Source organism: Pezoporus flaviventris, unplaced genomic scaffold, assembly GCF_033815535.1.
Source record: "Pezoporus flaviventris isolate CSIRO_AGI_PZ_B2104156 unplaced genomic scaffold, CSIRO_AGI_Pfla_v1 ptg000013l, whole genome shotgun sequence".
Lineage (NCBI taxonomy): Eukaryota > Metazoa > Chordata > Aves > Psittaciformes > Psittacidae > Pezoporus > Pezoporus flaviventris.
Genome location: NW_026892561.1, coordinates 36,547,999 through 36,569,687, shown reverse-complemented (window position 1 = coordinate 36,569,687; position 21,689 = coordinate 36,547,999). Strand labels below are relative to the sequence as shown.

General features: G+C 47.2%; 1 protein-coding gene across 3 annotated transcripts in view; it reads left to right on the top strand.

Annotated features, from left to right (window-relative positions):
* The first annotated feature begins 15,231 nt into the window (after positions 1-15,231).
* ATP13A3 (ATPase 13A3) overlaps positions 15,232-21,689 on the top strand; it is a 61,728-nt gene continuing 55,270 nt past the window's right edge. For 2 of the 3 annotated variants that reach the window (XM_061452801.1, XM_061452799.1), the window contains exons 1-2: positions 15,232-15,403; positions 16,713-16,766. In XM_061452801.1, coding sequence (XP_061308785.1) covers positions 16,729-16,766 — 38 coding nt within the window. In that variant the 5' untranslated portion in view covers positions 15,232-15,403; positions 16,713-16,728. Of the gene's footprint in view, positions 15,442-16,712; positions 16,767-21,689 lie in introns of all 3 variants that reach the window. The other variant, XM_061452800.1, reaches the window with a different exon arrangement.

Below are 21,689 nucleotides of genomic sequence, written 5' to 3'. Positions count from 1 at the left end.
CGGTGGGGTGGGCACCTCAGCTGCTTTCTAAAGCACAGGAGGATGTCGTCATGAGCCAGGATCTCCTGAGCCGGCAGGGCACAGCCAACATGTGCGCCTGTCGCACAGTGCACAGTGGCAGCAGTGTCTGCAGTTCTCTGCAACAGGGAACCTGGCCTACTCCATCCTATAAGTCCTTCACTTACACACTGATGGGAGAAATCTTACTTTAAATGATCTGGAAGAGCAGAGAAAAGTGAGGCCGCAACATTTCCTAATGATACATAATAGTTGGGTGTATGAACATCCCAGAACTAGTACTGGAATGTGTTGAAAGGGTCTAGCACTGCTGAGTGGCTGGGGTCAGAGTGACAGCTTATATTACATGCTAGAATGGTGGGGACAGGGATGAGAGTGTGTCCATATGGCAGGGCTGGGAGCAGGATTAGCTCCAGCCATAGAGGAGGCTGTTCCTGGGAGCACAACACTGTGTGGGAACTGCCAGCGCAAGGGCTGCAAGTGAATCTGTGCAATGCTGGTGTGTGTACAGAGCCGGGCATCCCCCAAAACACCCAGAGCTACATAGGTAGGATGGAGGTGAGCCTCTGAAAAGGTATCCTATTCCAAAGAGGGGACGTAACGGGGTGCGTACCATCAGGGCGGCAGAGGGAAGGACAAGTGCCTCTGCTGCATCTCAAAGCACAAGCACAGGGAGCTCTGAAATGAAGCTGGCAGAGAAAAGTTCAGATTACAGCCTGCAGGCTCAGAGGAGGCCTAAATTAACTGTGGAAATCATTGTGTGCTATTTTGGGCAGCAGGGCTTGGATGAATGATGAGAGGAGTTCAGGGAGACGGGCCAGGGCAGCCCCTCAGGCTCAGGAAGCACCCAGGGCTGTGGCCGCTGGGAGTGGCAGGGCTCACTGCAGGAGGTCACCTTATGCCTCCCTGCTCAGAGGTGAGCCTATGCTGCTTTGGGCTGCTTTGGGGTCCTGTCATAGAAAGCCCTGTTAACAGGTCCTGTCATTTGGGCTGCTTTGGGGTCCTGTCATTAACAGCCAACTTCAGACAACAGCAGGACAGGTGCTGTGTCCTGCTCCCTTCTGGTCTGGGGTCCCATGATGGGAGCTGTGAGGGGGTGTGATGGTGTTAGTTCAGGGTGCAGGGACCCAACTGAAAGGAGAAGCTGTGCAGGGGGGCCTGGGACTTGGGTACATCACACATTACTGTGGTTTGCAGCTCTGCAGTGGCTGCAGTTACTCTTTGCCCTGGGGTGCAGTGAGGGGAGATCAGTGGTCCCAGCCCTTTCAGATCTTGTACTCAGTCCACCTGGGTTTTTTCCCCTTTGTTTTCACGCTGATGGCTCTGGAAGGGCAGGGGACTGAGCTGTAGGCACAGGGAGAAGTGCAGGAGTCAGAACAGCAGCAGCTTTGGTTGGACTGTCATGACACTTGCAGTGCTTCGCTTTGTGCTGCCTAGGGAAGCAGGATCTGGCAGCAGAGCAAAACACAGCACAAAGCACTGTAACACTGGGCAGGTGTTGCACATCTGTGCAGCGTGGTTTGCTATAACCTCTCTGCCAGCTCCCTGTAGCCTTCACTGGCTGCTTCTGCTGGGCTATTTGAGGAGCTACCTCTGCCACCGGTACCTCTGATGGAGATCATCCCACAGCAACCACAGCCATGTGGGGGCATGAAGAGCTTTTCCCAGTGCAGAGCACACTGGAGTGTTCCCAGCACTGCTGCCCAGCCAGTCCTGCTGCAGCCACACGTTGTACAAGCAGTCACACGATGAGGCTGGCTGCATGCGCCCAGTATGGTCCCTTTGCTGTTACTTGGTGAACCGAGCGGGCCGGGCAGGCTTCCTCCACTCGACATCACTGTGAGCTTGTTCTGGCTGTTCTGATGCCATTACAGTTGCTTTTTGGATCTTCTCCTGCCCTATGGCTTGCAGCAAAGGTGAGCCAAGCACCCACTGCTCCCTGCTGTGCCAGAGGGTGTGGTTTGTGGGGTACCTGGAGTCCCTCAGGAGGTTCTTTTGGCCCTCCCAGCCCTGAGGGCCCCCAGGCGGTCTTGCAGCTGTGAAGAATGGAGAGATGGCAGGAGTGATCAGCTCTTCTCCCCTGCTCTGCAGGCGGAGAGGGGCTCATGGGCTGCTTTTGGGCTTCCCAGTGAGATGACATAAGCTCTTCAGGCAGTGATGCTCTGCCTCAGGACTGGGAACAATGCATCTCCTGTTTCAACTGTCTACTCGTTCCAGGGGGACGATGGCCACTGGCCATGCTGGGTCTCCTGTGCCATGAAACCATGAAGCTGAGTGGCTTTGAAGTGCTCTCTGCACTGCTGTTGGACAGGATCTGAGCAGCCATTGTGCAAAGCAAAACAAACCCTTCCTATCCTGTCAGAGGCTCCGAGGGTGGCTCTGCTTCCAGCTGCAGGGCTGAAGAACCCTGCCAGAGCCTGCTGATAACCATCTCCCCTTGCAAAAGAGTTCAAGTCCTTGCTCCTGGTGGATGATGTCACCTTATCAGCACTTGAAGGCTCCTGATAAAGGGATCAATCTAGCTTTAGCTGCATCCCCACCTGCAAACACAATGTAGGGGCACAGCCACAGGGAGCGTGGCTGGGGCCCCTATGCTCTTTTGACCCGGGGAGGGTTGCGGCTGCCCGGATCCTGCCCAGCACAGCACCGGGACCGGGAACAATAGTGGCCAGGGTGGGCGATTACCGAAAATCATGTGCTTACCCCGGCTGCAGCTGTGACAGAGGCAATTCGTCAAAGTCCCATTTTCCCTTCCCTGATAAGATAGGGCTTGTGGAGTACAATAATGCTGTTCTGAGATGCAATTGTGGCTCTCCTACCCGGCACACACGAAGGGGAGGCTAATTTTGGCCTTGCTGGCAGGCAGGAGGTGAGAGGGTGCTTCTGTCTGTGCCAAGGGGCAGAGCAGGTCTTTGAGCCTAGAGAACCAGGACAGCCCAGGGACAGCAAGGTCACGCTGTCTCCTATGGGCTGGCACACTCCCTGGTGTGTGGGTCCTTCCATGGTCCTGGAAGGTGCCATGGCTGTGGAAGGAGCTGTTGCCACTGGCTTTGTGATATGGAGCCAATACAATGCAGCACATTGCTGCAGTCCCTGCCAGCACCTGGAAGCTCAGCCTGAGGCTGGGGTAGCCCTGATAGCCAGTGGTCCCCCTTACCCTTGCTGGCACCCACTGCATGTACCTGCACCCTCACACCCTCTTCCTTCCCATGCTTTGGACATTGCCCTGCACTGTGATAGAGGACAGTGTTCATGCGCTGCCCAAGGGAAGCTGCCTGTTCTCAGCTGTCTTCACTGTGGCTTGCTGGCCAAGCACAGGCAGGAAGATCTTGGCTACCTTGTGCAAGCCAGTCTCTTTGGAGGCAGCTCCAGTGCCACCACAGTCTCAAGGAAAAAGCAGTAAACAGCACCACTGACAAAGCCAGAGCTAATGAAATCCCCCGCCTCGCTGGGAAACAGACCTTTTCAGTAAGATGTATTATAGTGGTAGGTGCTGGATCTGGCCTTCCTCAGGAGGGCAATGAGCAGCACACCCCTCTGGCAGAGCCTAAGTTTCCATTTTGGCATATTGCTTGGATGCATTTTCTTCACAGTTTGAAATCCAAGCATAATACTATCTTCATGAACCACATTCACCAGTCTGATAATGTGACCTGACAAAAGGTCAGTGGAAAAGTTAATATAATTTATTGGCTGATTAAAAAAAAAAAAAATCTAATCATCCGTTTTTCCTTTTTCCTGACCCCCCACCCGCACCCAGCGCCCTGCTGATATTTTCCAGCCATTCCCAAAACAATAGCCAGGGTGGGAGTGCTCTGAGCGGGTACAGCTTTGGAGGAAGCTTTTCCTGAGGGGCTGGAGCTGCATCTGTCTGCTTAGCTCCCCCTCCCAAGAGCTGTGCTCAGCCTAGCTCACCAGCCTGGCCAGGGACAGGGATGGCACCACGTCAGGTTTGGGCAGACCTAGTGGTTTCAGTATGTTTGCTGGGGGTCTTCTGCTTCACAGGGTGACTTGAGGTTTTGGGCTAGAAGAAAGACGTTAATCTCTGCTGGTTTCGTAGGTGTGGACAGGAGGGAAGGAGGGTACAGCTGCTCCAGCTGCTGGAGTAGTATGGCCAGATGTCTTGGATGAAGCCTTCAGAGGCCCCATGAACATCTTCTCCATGGACATAGCCGTTTGGGGAGGTTCCCATCACTGCATGCTGTGCTGCCTCACAGGAGAGCTGCAGAAAGCCCCAATGTGGTGCATAGGCATGTGCACATGGATGCATTCCTTTGCACGTGTGTGTGAATAGGTGGGATGTGCTGTCACGCAAGCACCCCTCTTCCTTGCACAGTTCCTCAGTTTTCCCAGCCACCAAAAGCATGGTACTGCTTGCTCAGCCCAGGGCAGGGGGCTGAAAGCTGCTTCACCCTATAGCTACTCAGCAACCACTTGTCTCCTCATGCCCTAGAGTCCACACTGTCTTTAGAACCCCAGGAGGTGTCTGAAGCAATCAAGCAGCCAGATGGTTGTCCGGGCATGACCTCTCCTAAGGAGGCAGATGAGCTTGCTTTGCTAGGGTGGAGCTGCAAAAGTAATTAGTAATTTCTTATGCTTATACCTTACAGATGCAAAAGAAAGGCTCCCAGAGGGTAAGGGATGGTGGAAAGGATCCAGTAGTTTCTCCTTCAGTATTAGCTGTTGCTTACATGTGGTAGCTTTGGAGTTCACGCCCTGCTGAGCTGTGGGAAGGAGAGCATGGGGAAGCCTTCTTCTGGCGTGGGCTGGGAGAAAAGAAAGCCTCCAGCTGCCCATTTCTGTCAGGCTGCAGCACTGATGAGCTCTGTCCTGGTGGTACCATGGCTGGGCATAAAAAACCCCGGCTCCTGTCAGCTGCAAGTGACTGTCCTCCCTGCTTTCTTTGCAGCACTGTCTGCAGGCCTGGCTGTTGCTGAGGAAAGACTGGAGAGATGGAGGGAGCCTGAGCAGTGTGTCTTGCAAAGCAGGGGACAAAGGAAAAGCAGGTAACTTCTGAAGCCTGGAGTTTCAAAAAAGCAAAATGACCCTCAAGCATGTTCTCACCTTGTGTTTTGTAAAGCTATTTGATGGGCATTTGTGTGTACGGCTGGCTGTGGTGTGGGGGCTCCTTGGCTGTGCTGCTCTGCCTGCTGCACACCAGCAAACCCAGCCTCTCCAACTGGGGAAGCCGGGTGCCCATGCTGGGGATGCTCCACTGCCTCTCTTGGTGAGCTCAGGAAGGCCTGGGCTTCATCATAGCTAGTCCTGGGTTTCTTCACGTCTTTCACAAGCGGGAGCATTCAGATGCTGCTGTGCCCAACAGCCCAGCATAAGGGTACCCCTAGCCAAATGCCTACAATAGGCATCACTTGTGCAGAGCTGCCTGTCCCTCGTCACTCTGCAGTTACCAGATTGTGCTGCTTGTGGTCCCAAGGCTTTGTGCCTGCCCTAGAAACTGCTTTTCAGTGTCTTGTGGGTAAGTTGATCTTCTCTGGCCCTTGCACAAGATGTTTTTTGCCCATCAGCACATTCAGTTCCCGCTCTGTTCCAGCTGGTGCTGGGCCATGCGGGCAGGGCACACTAGCCTCGATGGCAGCAATGCTGCTGGTCTGTGGGGTGAACTGGGAGCCACCAGGGCGGCTGAGGGCATTGCAGAAGCATAGCTTCTCAGACTGTAATAAGCTTGTGGACTTTGCCCTTTTAGTTGAAATAACGGAGATGAAAAAGTTACTAATGAGGATGATTGATGGTGGGCCAAATGAGCAGACAGCATAACCCACTTTGCCTCCTTCCCCAAGGCACTGTGCCAAGGAGACGAGATGCACACAGGTTCTGGCTCCTGTGCTCTCTGAAAGCCAGCACATCCCAGCTTTGCTCTGGAGTGCACAAAGCAGAAGAGAGGCTTCCCAGCCTTCCACTTTGTTGTAACAGCACCGACTGCCTGTCTGCTGGGCGGTTTCCCAGGAGTTGCTGTGAGAACAAGGTTGCATAAGTCACTTCAGCAGTAACCCTTCCTGTTCTGCCCTGGCTCACACTGTTAAAATGGTGTCTTGTCTCCAGGCATGGCAGGGGTTAGGAGCTGTTCCTTAGCCTGGCAGGACAGGGGCAGCTTAGTTTTGAGGTCTCTGATGAACCCCTGGAGAAGCTGTGGATGCCAAACACCCCCTATCCTGCCTGTGTTACAGTCCCCAGTGGTAGGCAGTAAAAAGGGGATGTGTGTTTGATACCCTGATGGGAAGGCGTGTGAGCTCACCCTAGGTTTCAGGTCCTTACTGCATGATTGACTGCTCTGGGCCAGCTCCCGTCAGATGGTCAGGACATAGGCTGCACAGACCTTCAGCCTGGCCCAGGATGACTGCAAGTTCTGCTGCTTTTCTGCAATTGATGTTGAAGGACAGAAGGTGAAAATGGGTGTTGTGTATGCTATAAAAATCAAATCAGTTTTTGTTTGTTTTAATAGGGGAACTTTGCTATGATAAATATGTCTTAGAAACTGAGAACCTGAACAAAAATGGCTCAAAGAAATCTTTCTAGTGTTATAAATCTAAATCTCCTCATCACAGCACAGCCCTTGTCAGGCTAAGTGTAACGGGGATCGTATCCTCACTTTCTGCCAAGGGTGTCAAAGCAAGCAAATTCACAGATCTTGAAGAATGTGCCAGTGGTATTTCAGCAGCCCTAATGCTCTGCAGCCTGTGAAGTCTGTACAGTAACTGAAAGGAAATATCTTTGTTTTTATTCACTTGGCTTTATTCCTAATTTACTCTTTGATGCCATCAGCCTGGGATAACACATTTTCAGAGATACACTTTAAATTAAGGAAATGAGTTTGATTAAGTCCTTTAAACATACTTTGAGGGAGAAAAGTATAACAATAGAGGTATTAAAGGCCCTATTTTAAAGCAATTCTAATATGAAATCAAAACATCATGCTGCTAGATGGCAAGGTCCATTAGTGGTGTGTGTGTGTTCTTTAGCTGGAGGGGATATCTCCTTTTCCAGCTAGGAAAGTTGCCAAAGAGCTTGAATCTGTCCTCTGTACTGGGTGGGCAGTGACAGGCAGGTTCATTTCACTGTCTGCTTACTTGCAGCCGAATAATAAATATACAAGTACTTTCCCTTTGCCAGTTGTACTCTGCTAGGTAAAAGTGATGTTTTCTCAAGAGTCATGCATTTGAGGTTTGGCTATACGTTATTTCTTTAGATAGTTACTTTATTTTTTTTTTTTTTTTTTTTTTAGCAGTCCTGAGGTAGTTTATCTGTAAATAGGTTACCTAGTATTGTGTTTATGCTGTCCATTGGTGTGGGTGGAGGGCTTCCCCATTTACTGGAATACTTCCAGTGAAGTCAGTAGATTTGCAGGCATCTGCTGCATCCCTGTGGCAACTTTTTCCCTCTAGCTGGGACAACTGCTACCAAATTCAAATCTCCTTCTTAGTGCAGCAGCCTTTGTTCTGCTGTTAGCATCACCGGTGCTGGTGTGGTGCCCAAGGATCTCAGCCCAACTCCCTGTGTAAGCCATCAGGAGATTGGTGTCCTCAGTGGAGACAATCCATCAGCAAGTTTTTGGGTGTGTGATACATGGCAGCATTCAGAAATAATATGGTGGAGGCATGAAAGTGGGTAAAGACACTCAGATCCCACTTTTTGTTTGGTATGATACAGTCTAGCCAAAGACTGACAGCCCTATTAACTGAAAGACTTATTATTTAAAATAGAAAGGGTAGGGGGAAAGGGACAAATGCCAACAAAAAGGATGTGCCAAGGAGCTGCACAGTGATTCAGTTATGGCTTTGTGGCAGCATGGAGCCAGGACAGGAGAGGGGATGGTAACTTCTGGGGAGGGAATAAACTTCAAAGTGCCTGAGAAGCTACCTGGAGACAGGCTTGACCTCCTTTACTCCTTCCCATGGCAGTTGTGGGGCTAGCAAGAGGAGCGGGAAAGCACCGTATTATTTATTCCATCTTCTACAAAAAGTGACTAAGATCTTGTTCGTATAAATGAAGCAATGAATTCCCCTTTCACTCTGACTGTTGCTGAAGGCATGTGACTTACTAGATATGCTTCTGTTGTAATAGAAATAACTAGGCAGGCTATTTTAAACCAAGAAGAACTGCATGTCTGGGGAAAGGGGGGAAAGAGGATTGGGTAGCACAAGAAAAGAGAGGCTTCTTCTGTGACAATCTTGGGCACTTTGTACAATTTGCTCTTTAAGATGTTTCCCAAGCTCTTCTGGCAGAGAAGCGATAACAAATTAACAACTTGGGCTTGTCAAAGCAGTTTAAGGAGCTTTCAAAAGAGACTTGTGGCTTTCAGCTGCATATGAATCATCTTCTTGAAGAGTGAAACTGTAATTTCAGATTCCTAACCACCATTTTGTGGGTCACCATATACCTGTCGGTGTGCTCCTGAGCTCTGGCACTCCACTCAAGAGTTAGATGTTCCTGTGCTGATCCCATAGGACACAATGCCTGTGTCTGAGAGCCCAGCACAGCATTGCTGTTGCCTACCTGCTGAACTTGAAAATCTCAACTGGCAGAACCTGTGAGGTCAGGGAAAACACATAAGGGGAAGAGGAAGAATGTCATGTCCACCCACAGCCAATTCCTTCCCCTGTGGCTCAGGGAAGGCATAAAGCCTTACCCACTCCCAGCTCCTTTTCTTGTGGAGCTCTTTTTATTTGCTGAAGAGTGGGGATTAGAGAGAGTGGGCCAGGGGAACTTCATCGTCTAAGCATAGCAGGGTTCCTTTGCCTTCTTTGCCAGGAAAGTCAAGCAAACAAGCCCAGAAATGTCCCACAGGAGGTCCCACAGCTGTCCCAGGGGAGGGCTTGGTGGTACAGGCATAGCAGAGGTGTGCTTGCAGCATCTGGCATTGGATGTGGCCAGCTAGGTGCCTGTGCCCTGTGGAGGTGGACCTATAACCTCCTCTGAGCTAAGGCACGTATTTATACAGCCCTACTAGAAAAAGCAGGGTGGAACACACTAATATAGACACATTAAAGAGACTGAATAAATAAACAGTAGGTTTTGATTTATTTTCTCTGCTACTTGGATATCCTAGTTTTGGCTCAAGATAGATTTTGTACACAAATGTGGTCTCCAGATAGGTTCTTGTCCTGGCTGATTTAGAAATCATGTGCAAAGGAGAAAAACTTTGCAAATATTCTTAAAGCAAAATTATATTTATGCTGTTTACTGCCAAAGCATGTAAAATTCTTGACCCCCATTAGCTAGGTAATATGCAACAGATAACAAAGCTGGTCTCTGCCCTGAAGGATTTACAGTTTAAGATAAGAGATAACAGTGGATACAGTCAGAGAGAAAAAGCACATAAAATGTGATTAGTCAGTCTGAGACTCACCAAATGCCATGCACCTAATGAGCATCATTCAGCACATCTGTGCCTCGCCTGGCAGAGTGCAGGGCTTGGTGGAGCAATGCTGGACATGGAAAACAGCGTACGCCCTTGACACTGGGGAAAAGGTGATGGGAAGGAGCAATTAAGAAATGTCACACGTGAGAAATGTTCTAGTCATAGGAAGTTGTAAATGAGTTAATAACTTTTATTGTGGGACCTACACTCAGTTCAGGTGGAATGTATGTAACTATGAAATCAAAATAGCCATGGGAAGCTTGTTTAAGAAATGCTGCAGGATTTACTTCTCCTCCTGTCCTCAAGGTCCAAGATGCTTGCCTGCTCCCACATTACTGAGCAAAGTGAGGAATTACACTGGCTGTGAATGGTAGTAACATTTCCCGGAGCAGTGACAGTGCTAGAATGTGTGCTCACCTCCTCCTCTTAACCAGTTCACTAAGGTGAACTAAACACTAAAAACCTGTTGTTTCTCTTCTTTTTTTTTTTCTTGTTTCTACCAGGTTGAACTACTGAATGTTTTAAAAGCACCAAGCATGATGATTTCTAGGTATATATCTAGCAATAACTTTTGATGCCCTGTGACACATCCCATCTCTAGAGAAGGTGCAGCCAGTGATGCTGCAGGAGTGCAGAGGTTGCCAGGCACTTCCAGTACAAACCAGAGTGACACCAAGAGAGCTGGAAAGCTGCTGAGAAACAGCTTAATGAGACAGATGGAAAGATTGTGCCAACAACAAAATTAATTTCTGGATTAAAAAAGCCTGCATGGTTTGAAGTTTGTGAAGCAATAAACTAATTCAGATTTGCCAGTAGCTGAAAAAGAAAAGCAATTAGATATGTCCTGGTTTTGGCTGCTTCCATCCTTGTGACAAGCACTGCAGCTACACAAACTCCAGTGACAAGCATTGTGGCTACTTTAATCCCCGAGACAAGCATTGTGGCTACTTTAATCCCCGAGACAAGCATTGTGGCTACTCAGATCCCAGCAACAAGCACTACAACCACTCAGACCCTGGTGAGGGGTGATGCTACTGAACTAGAGGACTAACCCATGTTGGTATCAGTCACCCCTATGCATGAGAAGTGGACACAAAAGACATCTCACTTAGTGAAGGAGGAAGAAGCAAGTTCATTGCTAGAACAGGAGGAGAAGGCAGAACAAGAGGTAACCTCTCAGTCCATATCCCTGAGTGAGCTGCAAGATATGCAAAACAGTATCAGCCATCATCCAGGTGAGGACATTATCACCTGGCTGCTCTATGCTGTGAGAATGGGGCTAGTAGTTTGGAATTAGAGGATAGGGAAGCCAAGCAGCTAGGATCACTTGCTAGGGAAGGGGGCACTGACAAGGTGATTGGAAGAGGGATAGAAGTCCTCAGCCTCTGGAGGTGACTCCTTTCAAGCATGAAGGAAAGGTATCTTTTCAAGGAAGGTGTTATATGTCACCCAGGCAAGTGGACTGCAGTAAAGTATTCAGGATCTGCCAATTGGGCTGGCCCTGCCCAGTTAAAAGTTTTATGTACTGCAGAAGAGGAAAAAGATCCTGTAGTACACATAAACGATATGCTAGGAAAAACAGTCTAGGTTGTTCCTGCCTCAGATAAATGCAAACTCCTTTGTGGGATTGTTTCTGTTCAAGGACCTGGATACACTTGGTGGGTAATGCAGGAGGATGGGGAAATCTGATGTGTGCCTCAAGGGGATTTTATTTTTGGTGACAACAGCCAATGAATTAAACTGTATGATGTTAATAGCTATGTAACACTGTGTATTATCGCTTCTATAGCAAGTATACACCCATCACCTCACTAGGTGCCTCACGGTGCCTGTCTCTACTGCTCCAGATTTGAGGATCTGAACCAGACTCTCTTTTGATCACCACATTAATGAGGAATGAACTTTGATGAAACCAAGCAGGCACAGTGCTGATGGAATCACAATTGGCTTCAGCATGCAACAGTCCAACACCACACACCATTTCTTCTGCCCTGAAAAATTGTTATGACAGATGGAGCCCAAAGTCATGGACTGAGTGAGCTCGATGGACTTTTATAGGGGTGGTCCATAGACTAAGGGAATGACTTCTGTGTATAAGTATCAAAAGACAGGAAAGGTGATGGTGTATTGGAAAGTGTGTGACCTGGCATGATGTAGAGGGTATGGAATAAGGAGTGGCTACTGTCCTGGCTTTGGCTGGGATAGAGTTAATTTTTTTCTTAGTAGTTGGTACAGGGCTGTGTTTGTATTTAGTATAAGAATAACACACCAACGTTGTAGTTGTTGCTAAGCAGTGCTTACTCTTAATCAAAGACTCTTACATTCCCCATGCTCTGCCAGTGAGGAGGGGCACAAGAATCCAGGAGGCAGCACAGCCAGGACAGATTACCCAAACTAGCCAAAGGGATATTCCATACCGTAGCATGTCATGTCCAGTATATAAACTGGTGAGAGTTGGCCAGGAACCACCAATCTCTGCTCAGGGATGGAATGGGCATTGGTCAGTGGGTGGTGAGCAATTGTATTACACATCACTTGCATTTCTTGAATTTTATTCTTTTTCCCTTTATTGCTATATTTTATTTTGTTTCAATTATTAAACTGTTCTTGTCTCTGATAGGATAAAAACCTGTGGGTTTTAATTTTTTCTGATTCTCCTCCCCATCCCACCAGGAGGGGAGGAGTGATCGGGCACCTGTGTGGTACTTAGTTGATGGCTGGGTTAAGCCATGTCAAGGTGTTAAGAGAAACCTTCTAATGGGGATAAAGACAATACATTAGAATATATTTTACACATGAATGCAATGGTTTGAAAGATGCGATGAGAAATTAATCTTTAATTGAAAATGACTAAAGGAATTTTGATGAACAAAGAAATGTATGTATTAAAATAAATCTTTTTACTAATAGAGAATAGCAGTATAAAAGTGCCTGTTTAATAGCACTAATAACTTAATAACATGTTTCCTTTGAGTCATATGGTAGGCTCTTTCAACCAGCCAACACTTAATTAAAAAAAAAATATATATTTCCTTGGCTTCTCATCACAATCATGTTTCTAGGTTTGTATGGGTGTCTGCTACCTCTGCTTATGTGTTTTGCCTATGTTTCTCTGTTTTTCTCTTTCCACAATACCCAGGAGATATGGTACCCATTTCAATCTCCCTGCCTTGGTATGACTCTACTGGGGACGCTGCTCCTAAGTTTGCAAGGCTAAAAGCACTTACAAGCAAAAGTAAGCCTGAGGAAATACTTCAGCATGATCCAGATGGAAACTGGAAGGGTTCTTCACCAATGTGTTATTAGATGACTCAAATGTTGGCAATTTCAATGTCATCAAAGGAGGCTTTTCTGGTTTTAAGATGAAACAAAACACCCTGCTCAAAAGGGGAGGTATAGGCAACAATAAAGACTATGTAGGTGGAAATCTGAAGCTAATATCAATGGGTAGATCAACACTTTGCAAACAGGGGTAATGAATTAGGAAAACTCAGTGAAAATATATGGGCCCAAGCAACAATTTAGGTTGAATGTTAGACAAAACCAATAACAATTCAGTGAAAAAAACCCCAACCTGAAATTATTAGTGATTTTTTTTCTGTTCTTCATTTTTCAAATGGACAGACCAATGTCCCCATATTTAATTTTTGTCTAGCGTGTATGACCACAGTGAATGAAACCCACCAGTTAATACACATCTATCTTTAAAACTTGTACACAAAATTATTTTTAAAATTGCCTCAGATCACCAAACCCTTAGTACTCATTTCTTAGCAAATACTGCATCACTGAATTTCCAGAGAATCAGAGGAAGTAACTGCTAAATCATTATATAAAAACCAGTAACTGATGTAGCCCAGGTAAATAGGAACTGAATTCTGGCTTAGGCTGATGCCAGCCTTGGGCAAAAGTGGTAAGCGGGTTGATGAAATGTGCAGTCAACACAAACTGTGACAGTTTAAGGCTTAACACATTAATAGCAAATAGATGGTTTTAATTATATTTTTATTTTTGAGAGAGAGGAAGGTCTCCATTCTGGTTTGAGTCAGTATTATGCCTAACCTGTGGATGGATGCCAAAAGGGGCAGTTTTGTTTCTCCTTTTCCTCTCATTCCCATAAATAGTGGTCACACGCGTGTCCTGTGAATCAGTTCAACTCACTGGGCCAACAGAAAACTGTGCCTTTTCTTTTCTTTTTATTCCTGGCAGTTTCCTGCTGGATCCCCATGCTGGGCTGAGTCACCCGGAGCTATGGAGTCACAGGAGTTTCTGCAGGAAGCTGAGAGCAAGGCTGCTATGCTACACAGATATAGTCCCTGTTCAGTTGCTGCTAGGGTTGCATGCAATGAGATGTAATGGTCAAAGGCTCCCTTAGTCTGCAGTAGTGGAGAACTATTGGGGAAAAAAATAGTACTATGTGAAAATAAATATTGACCCTATTGTGGTTTACAGATCCCCTAAATGGTTTACAGTGCTCTTCAAACTCTTAACTAATGCATCTGGAAACTTAAACTGTGTCTTGCTTCCAGCTGTATGGTACTTAGTTGCCAGCTGGTTTTAAACCACTATACCTGTCATCCACCTCAAGGTATGTTTTGTGAAGTCATGCACTTCTTGCCTCTACAATACTGATTATAGGTTACCTGAAAGTAGTAAAAATAATTTGTGATCTCATGCCTAGAGAGATGCCCAAGTTGGTGGGACAGTAACAGAGAGGCTATCCAGCATGCTGCTCCAAAGGGATTTTTTGGCTGGGCATTTCCGAGCATGTTCTATATGGTTTCTGAGAGGCACCGAGAGCTGTGCACACCCAAGTCCCAGCCGAGCATGCCATGGAGAGCAGTGACATGGGAGAGGAGGCAAATAACAGGCAGCTGAGCACTGGGCACGTTCCTTGGACGCCACACTGCATTTCCAGATAAGCATATCGTTACCAGATGGCAAAGGCGGTTGACAGAAGCAGAGATGGGTTATTAAAAACGGGTGTATATTGGACAGCAGAGCTGTGGAAGTCCTGTTGGGCTGAGAGGAAGAGGAGCTGAGTGACCAGCTGGCTTTGTTAAACTGGGGGAGCTGGGCTGTGTCCCACCCCTGGCATGGCGTTGGCGGATGGTGCCTCCGCTGTGATGCTCCACAGAGAACACTCCTCTCTCACAGGAAGGTTTCCCTGATCTGATCCCCACCCTCTCCCCACTGTATAACACACACGGTGGTCATAGACGTAGTACCTTGCTCCTCTGGGCCCTGTGGTTGACTGTCAAGCTCGCCATGGTGGGAATGCCCATGGTGGACTGGGTCAGTTCCTCCAGCAGAGGCTTCGAAGGTCTTGCCCGATCACCCCTGCAGTGCTGCTCACCGCAGCACGGCAGCTGAGGTCTGGGGGTAACTCAGGTGTAGGCCCCTGACTCCATGGGGGTGTCTGCCCTGTGGCTTTTAGGGGCGACGTCCAGCCCCGCACTGCCTGCAGGCCACCCCACAGCCGGCACACGGGGAACCTTTGCTCCCACGCTGAAGCGCAACCCAGAGCCCGCTGCCATTCCCGGCTGAGACCCCCGGCGCTGTCGCACCGGCCGGCTCCCCGGGGAGCCCCAGGCCTGTCCCCCTGGGACCCAGTTCCCTGTCGCCAGGCGCCGCTGCCCTACAGACCCCCTGTCCCGTCCCGTCCCGTAACGGGGCACACACACCGGCTCGCCTCTGCCCCCTCCCCACCCTAGGCCCCGCCCACCCCCGGTGTCGCGCGGCACCCTGCTCTTCCGGCGCGTGACAATCGGGGTGGGGGTGAGGGGAGTGGGGAGCGTGCCGCGGTGACGTCACTTCCGCGCCCCTCCCAGCCCCCGCCCAGCGCGGCCGGCGCGTGGAGCCGGTTGGCGGTGGATCCGGTCGCGCCTCACGAGGCAGCCGCGGGCGCGCCGCTGGGCGGGCGGGGTGGGGCGGGGGAGAGCCGGTCCCGCTCCGGTCCCGGTCCCGCGCCCGCCCCGCCGGCATGGGGCTCAGCTGAGGGCGCCGCCGGTGAGTGGGGCCGCGGGGCGGCGGGCCCGGCCCGGCAGGTGAGGGAGGGTCCGCGGGCCGCGCCGGGCCGGGCCGGGCCTCCAGCGACGCCGGCAGCTCCTGCCGCCTCGGGCTCGACGCGGCCACTCGCCCGCCCGCAGCGCCCTTCAGCCGCGCCGGCCTCTCCCCTGTGCGCAGTGGCCCCCGCGGGGCGGCCCGGCTCGGGCGCAGAGGTCGCGTCGGGGCTGCTGCCGCGATCAGCTTGGAGCGGGTCCAGAGCCCGGTGCAGCCGCCGCCGCTCGGGAGCGAGCGGGCGCGTGGCTGCGAGCGTATGGCGGCTACCCGGCCGCTGGTGTCCGGACACGTGCGGCGCTTCCCGCAGCCCGGTGGTTCCCCCTCCCCTCCCGCCACTCGGCTTCCCGCCAGCAGCTCCGGTGTGCCCCGGGCTCACGGCGGCACCGTCAGCACTTGGGCAACAGAGCGATCGCGCTTCTTCCGTCCGCTCTGCGCTGCTCCCAGTCCCGCCTGCGGGCTCTGGTTGCTACGCAGCCGCTCCTAGAGCGTTCGCTGCTCAGGATTGCGTTCGGGCGTTTTGTAGTGGTGGGGTCGGTGGGAAGCGTTCGTGATCGTGTACCAGAGAGAAACTTTCCCAGTAGAGTACAAGATGAGGGCTCAGTGCGACTCACCCGTTTTCCAGCAGATGAGTTGGTGCGCTATGCTGCTGTTGGCAGAGGTTATAGAGGGGTTTCTGTCAGCTGTGGAGATGGTGATCTCACACTGAATGGACCTCTGGCAGCCCCTGCATCATCCCAGAGGGGAGGCCTGTTTATGCTTTTTCAGGGATAAACAGCTACTAAGTGATTTAAACACTGAGAATTGGAACAGAATTGACAATTTTAAAACTGCACTGGTACTGACAATGAATAACTTGACTGTCTGCAATACAGGCTTTAAAGCTTGTTGCTACCACAGGTGCTCTGGCTTACCTCCTTCCCTGGAGCTGCATATCTCTGTAAGTGCTGTGGTTGGATGATGCTTTTTTGGAGCCCTTCAAGAAGCTGTTGTCTCCCTCAGCTAAGATAGCATAGCCTCCAGTAGCGGGAGGTGGTTAACTCTAAACTGTTCTTACGTGAGTGCTCATGGTTGTCAGGCCATGCTGACTGCTTCTACTTCATCTGAGCTTGCTCACAATTTTGTTCCAGTTTTATAATTCATTAACATGTTCCCTTTGCTGTGCACATTCACTAGAACTGTATGGTATTTTCTCAGCCAGGGCTAAGTTTCAGTTAGTCTATTCATGCCTCTAACTATATTTTTTTTTTTATTGTAGGTGACTCAGACATTGTATGTATGAGATTTGTCCACACACTGGCTCTTCAGACAGGTTAGCTGTATTATTCTGCCATCATTTCCATCATATCTGAAAGAGTCGCTATTACCTTTCATTAAGGAAAAGCTGACTTGTATACAACACTGTTATCTTCTGTAGAATACTGATTTTTTTGAACCTGCGGAGAAACATCTTTTGGGGGGGGCATTATTTAGACATATTCTATACTATAAGTCATGCCCTCATAAACTTAGTATCCAAGTAGCAGTTTAGGTATCAGCAGATCTTGACTACACTTATACCAAGGAAGCATTTGTGTTGTGCGTAGCATGACAGTAGGGGTTACGTACTGCTGGGTTTGTAGCTGCTTTTTCTCATTGGCTAATTACAAAAACAATTTTACAAAGTTTAAAGAAGATGTACTGTGAAAACTTTGAACTGTAGAATTGACTAGGAAATTTACTGGGACTGACTTAACTCTTCTGACTTCTGAGAAGCTTAATGTTAAGATGGTTTGGTGAAATAAAAATATGAATTGTTGTAGTCACCTGTGAGGAAGAACACTGGCTTCTGGCAGCATGAAGTGTTCCAGTGTGAGTGCCTAGGTCAGCTAGAAAAAACTGTTGTGCTCCAAAGCTGGCTTTTAAAGGGCTTCAGAAAATGGGCAAGAGGGACCTTGTTAACTTTGGATGTGGCTGAAGCTGTCTGTCCCTGCCACAAGGAGGAGAAAGCAGTGAAAGGGATCTGAGCAGTTCTGCAGACGCTGTCTCTGGCAGAGGTGCTGGACAGCAGCTTCTGCCTTCCCGAATACCTCCCTGGAGCAGTGGTGCTGGTTTTCGTGTCTTCCAATAGTGCTCTCTAGACTTGGAGCTCAGCATGCTCTCACCGTTTAATTTTTTTGTTACTTGTCTTCTAGAATGCAGTGTCTCCTTGGTATTCTTGTGTATCTTTTTCATTCATCCCCTTCTCCTCTAGGGAGGACTTGATGATTCGGGCAGGCATTGATTCATCTCTGATCTGAAGAGAGAGGGGGATGAAAGGTTCTAGCTGCCTGGTGAGGCAACTTTCAGTGTTGGCAAGGGAGCATGGAGGCTGCATAGCAGGGAGGGAAGTTGTATCATGATGGCTGAGTAAGACTGAATTACAAAGTTTCTCAGTCATCCTCTGGTAGTGTGCCATGTGAGAGGCCCAGTGCATCCGACAAGCTCTTTTGCTGGGGTCCCAATAAATTATTTTTAAAAATAAATTAAAAAGTCTCAGATTGAATTTGCTCTTTTGCTTCAAAGAGGTAGTTCCGTACTGTCTTCTGTGTGGAGTATAAAACAGTCAGCAAGACACAAATTTTCAGTGGTATGGAGACAAATTCCATTTATTCTGTGGGAGTAAAATACATTTTCATTGTTAAAGCCAGGTCCGAGTAGGTTGCCCAGGTCATGGAGGAAATCTGTATTAGAACCAGAAGCTGACATAGAAAGGCCAGTTTTTTGTTAAGCATCTTAACTATTGCACTCTTGTTCTTTTTTCTGGAAACCTTCAGGTACTGTTTGCATTATTTCTGTAAAGTACCAACAGTGGATTACTTTGACTTAGTTTCTCCAAGGTCTGTTGTAGGAATTACTGCTTCTGGCATGAAAAATGTCTGAGTTGAGTGGTACACTTAAGCATCTTTTAGCAGCAGGCCAGGGAGAACTGTTCTAACACTTTCCTTATTCAGTGTCTGTCTGGTATGAACCTGATGGTAGCTGGCATGGAGCAAAGTGGTTTCATTCCTTAAATACTTTGTGAAGCAAAGTCATTTTGTCTAATTTCCTAAACTTGGAGTTTTGGGAGAATTAACTAAAGGGCTTCCTTAAATTTAATTTTCTTAATGCTCAAACAGTATCAGTGTGGTGAAGAAATGTACCTGCAGTCTATGGTTAGACTCACTTTTTGAACAACTTAAACACTTGCACTGGAAAATGGAGTGTGTATTTAAAATGTATGCTTTTTTGGGTAGGGATTACCAGTCTCTGCAGCATGTCATCTAGTATGACCAAGCTTGCTTTGGGTCTGTAGGCACAGTATTTTGCAAATTAGTAGGTTTTGTGTTTTCAGTAGCGAAAAAAAACCAGCATTCTGAGTAATGCTTGGATCTGGTTATGAGGATGTTTGTACAAACTCAATCCGAATTCAGAGTTCCAGTGATCCTAATTTCCCAATTAGACATTTAAAAAAATATTTTAAAATAACAGTAATGCCAAAGTGTTTCCCTTTCACTGTTAGGCAATGAGCTGAAAATAGTTTTCATTCATAAAAAAAGCTATTTCCTTTGTTAAATAATCTGCTTAGCTGAGAGCAAAACTTTAGTTTGTAGTAAACTGCAGTTGTATTATATCCTCAAGTCTGACACCTTTATTTCTGATGGAAAAAAGATTAACCTTTGGTAGCTGAAAGGCAGATTTAAATAAAAGAAGGATGGGTGATTCACAGTTACTTTTCAGGAGTTTTGGATTTGATCCACACAAAAATTTGATGTGCTGTATCTTGCTACTCCTTTTCTAAAGTGTGTAACTTCAGCACCATCTGAATGGAGTGCTGTGCTTGGGTTGGGAAGGGGTCTTCACCACCATGGGGTCTAGCCACTTGCTCTGAAGTGGTGCGTTGTTTATCGTGTTCAGAATCCTATCAGTCTTACCAGAATTAGTGGCATTTTGCATTCAGTCTGTATTTTTATTCTTTCATTGTGTATTTTTCATTTGAAAGAACTTAGCCCCTTTTTTCATGCTTCCGGTTTATTAGAATTGTGGCTTTACATTGTTCATCTTAAACCAGCTCCTTGAAAGAGGACCAATTACTGGAAATGGTAGCATGTCCATTTCTACTTAGTTTGATTGGTATTTTATGTTGTATTTAAGATCAAAAGACCATCTTTAAAAATCAAAATACTTAACTTTCCTTTTTGACCTTTGTCAAAGTTATGTGATGGTGACATTTTCAGTTTATAAGGTACCTACAGTTAGAAAAGTGGCAACTCTTAGATTTTATTCTAGCTAGAGGATGTCAAAATGAGAGGTGATACATGGCAACAGCTATGATGGAATCAAAGCTTGTGATACTTATAAAGGGTAGGAGACAGAGTGCTTTTAAGAAATAGAGAAAGTGGCAGGATCAGCTTAGATTATGAGCTTTACTTTGGATGCAAGAAAAAATATATGTAGTGCTTGAAATTAAGTCATGTTAGGAAGAGCATGTATTAAAGAACAGTTGAGGCAGATACTGGAAAAGCTAAAGTGCACATGGAATTGCAACTAGGAAAAGGCATAAAAGCTAGCAATGTTCCTGTAGAAGTGCAGGAGGAAGATAGCAGGAAGATAGCAAGAGGAAGATTGGGAAATGTCTCTCTAGATTTAGTGGAGAACATATATATCTACAGAAAGTGCAGAACATTTAAAGTCCTTGGTGCTTCTTTTGCTTGTTTTCTCTAACAGGTGTCATGCAGGTGCTTAATCTTATAAATACTTGTGTTAAGTGGTATTTTGCACTGGAGTGTATTTCCACTAGATGTTCCTGCATCAGCTGGCCCTGATAAGCTTCACTGTACAGTTCTCAGAAGAGCTCAAAACATGCAAAAATATTACCTAAAAATACTCAGAAGTACTAGAAGACTGATAAAGGGTGTCTTCAGAGAATTGTGGGAGAGAGCTGAGTTTCAACTCAGCTGACAGTTCACTTTATTTCAGTTTTTTCTGTCAGTTGAGAGTAATAAGCAAACTTTAAGTTTTCAAGTGCTTGGAAGATAACTACAAAAAGAACAACATCATGAACAGATTTGTGGGAAAACTGCATCCCAAATCTAATACCTTTTTACTGCAGAGCAGAAAGTTTTGTGGCTATGGCAGAAGCAGTGGAAATCTTGTCTCCTGATTGATTGATTGAATAAGTTTTCCACATTTTAATAGCCTCATAAGTGAATGGAGACATGATCTGGGGAAAGCAGTCTAGGAAACTTGCAAAATTGGGTAGATGGCTCTATTTAGAGAACAGTAGTTAATGATTCAGTGATGAAATGAGAGGTTATGTTAAGAGCTCTGTCCTGGGTCGGGTTGCCTTTAGTGAAAGCATGAGACAACTGGCTGATTAAAAGTGCTTATTAAATTCTCGGGGACAATGTGTTGTAGGACATGATGAGAGTTCAAAATGACCTGAAAAATAGGATGACATGCAATAGGGAGGAATGCAGAGTACTGCACTTAGGCAGGCATTATCAGCTGTGCAAATGCAGGGTGAAGAATAGCTGGTTAGGTACTAGAAAAAGGACCTGGGGGTGTACTGGATCACAAGTTGAACATGAGTCAGTGTCATGCTGTTTGCAGAAAAGGCAAATATCTTACTGGGATGTTTAAATGGGAATATTATCTGAGAGATGTAAAGTTTAAATCTGTCGTCTTTATTTGCTGTTGGTATACTCTCAAAAGACAGCATCTCTTTTGGGTGCCAAAATTCAAGAAGAATTGGGACCAGCTGGAAAGAGTTCAGAAGAGAGAAGTGCAAGTGATCGGTTTGAAGAAACAACTTCATAAAGATGGAAGAAAATCTGAGTTATTTTGGCAAGAGATGAGGAGGTTAAGTGGAATGTAAGAGATTTCAAGTATTTGAAAGATTTGTAAGAAGGAAATGCTACTTTCAGTGACCATGATGGGCAGGTTGAAATGAGATTAAGTTTCATCAAGGAAAATGCCAATTAAGCTTTCGACTTTCTCACAGTAAGAATAGTACTTTAAGAAGTCTCTTACTGGTGGCCATGAAGAACAAGTTTGTGTATTGAGAAAGACTGGTATAGTTGGTTTTGGTTGGAGAATAAACTAAAATCTCTATTGATGTCTCTTTCATCTCATCTGATAGGATTCTTGTTTTAGTTTAAGTCAAGTTTGGGCCAAGGAGAGGGAATACACTGGATTCTTTTTGTCCATATCATGCCAGTTCAGACGTTGCACAGGT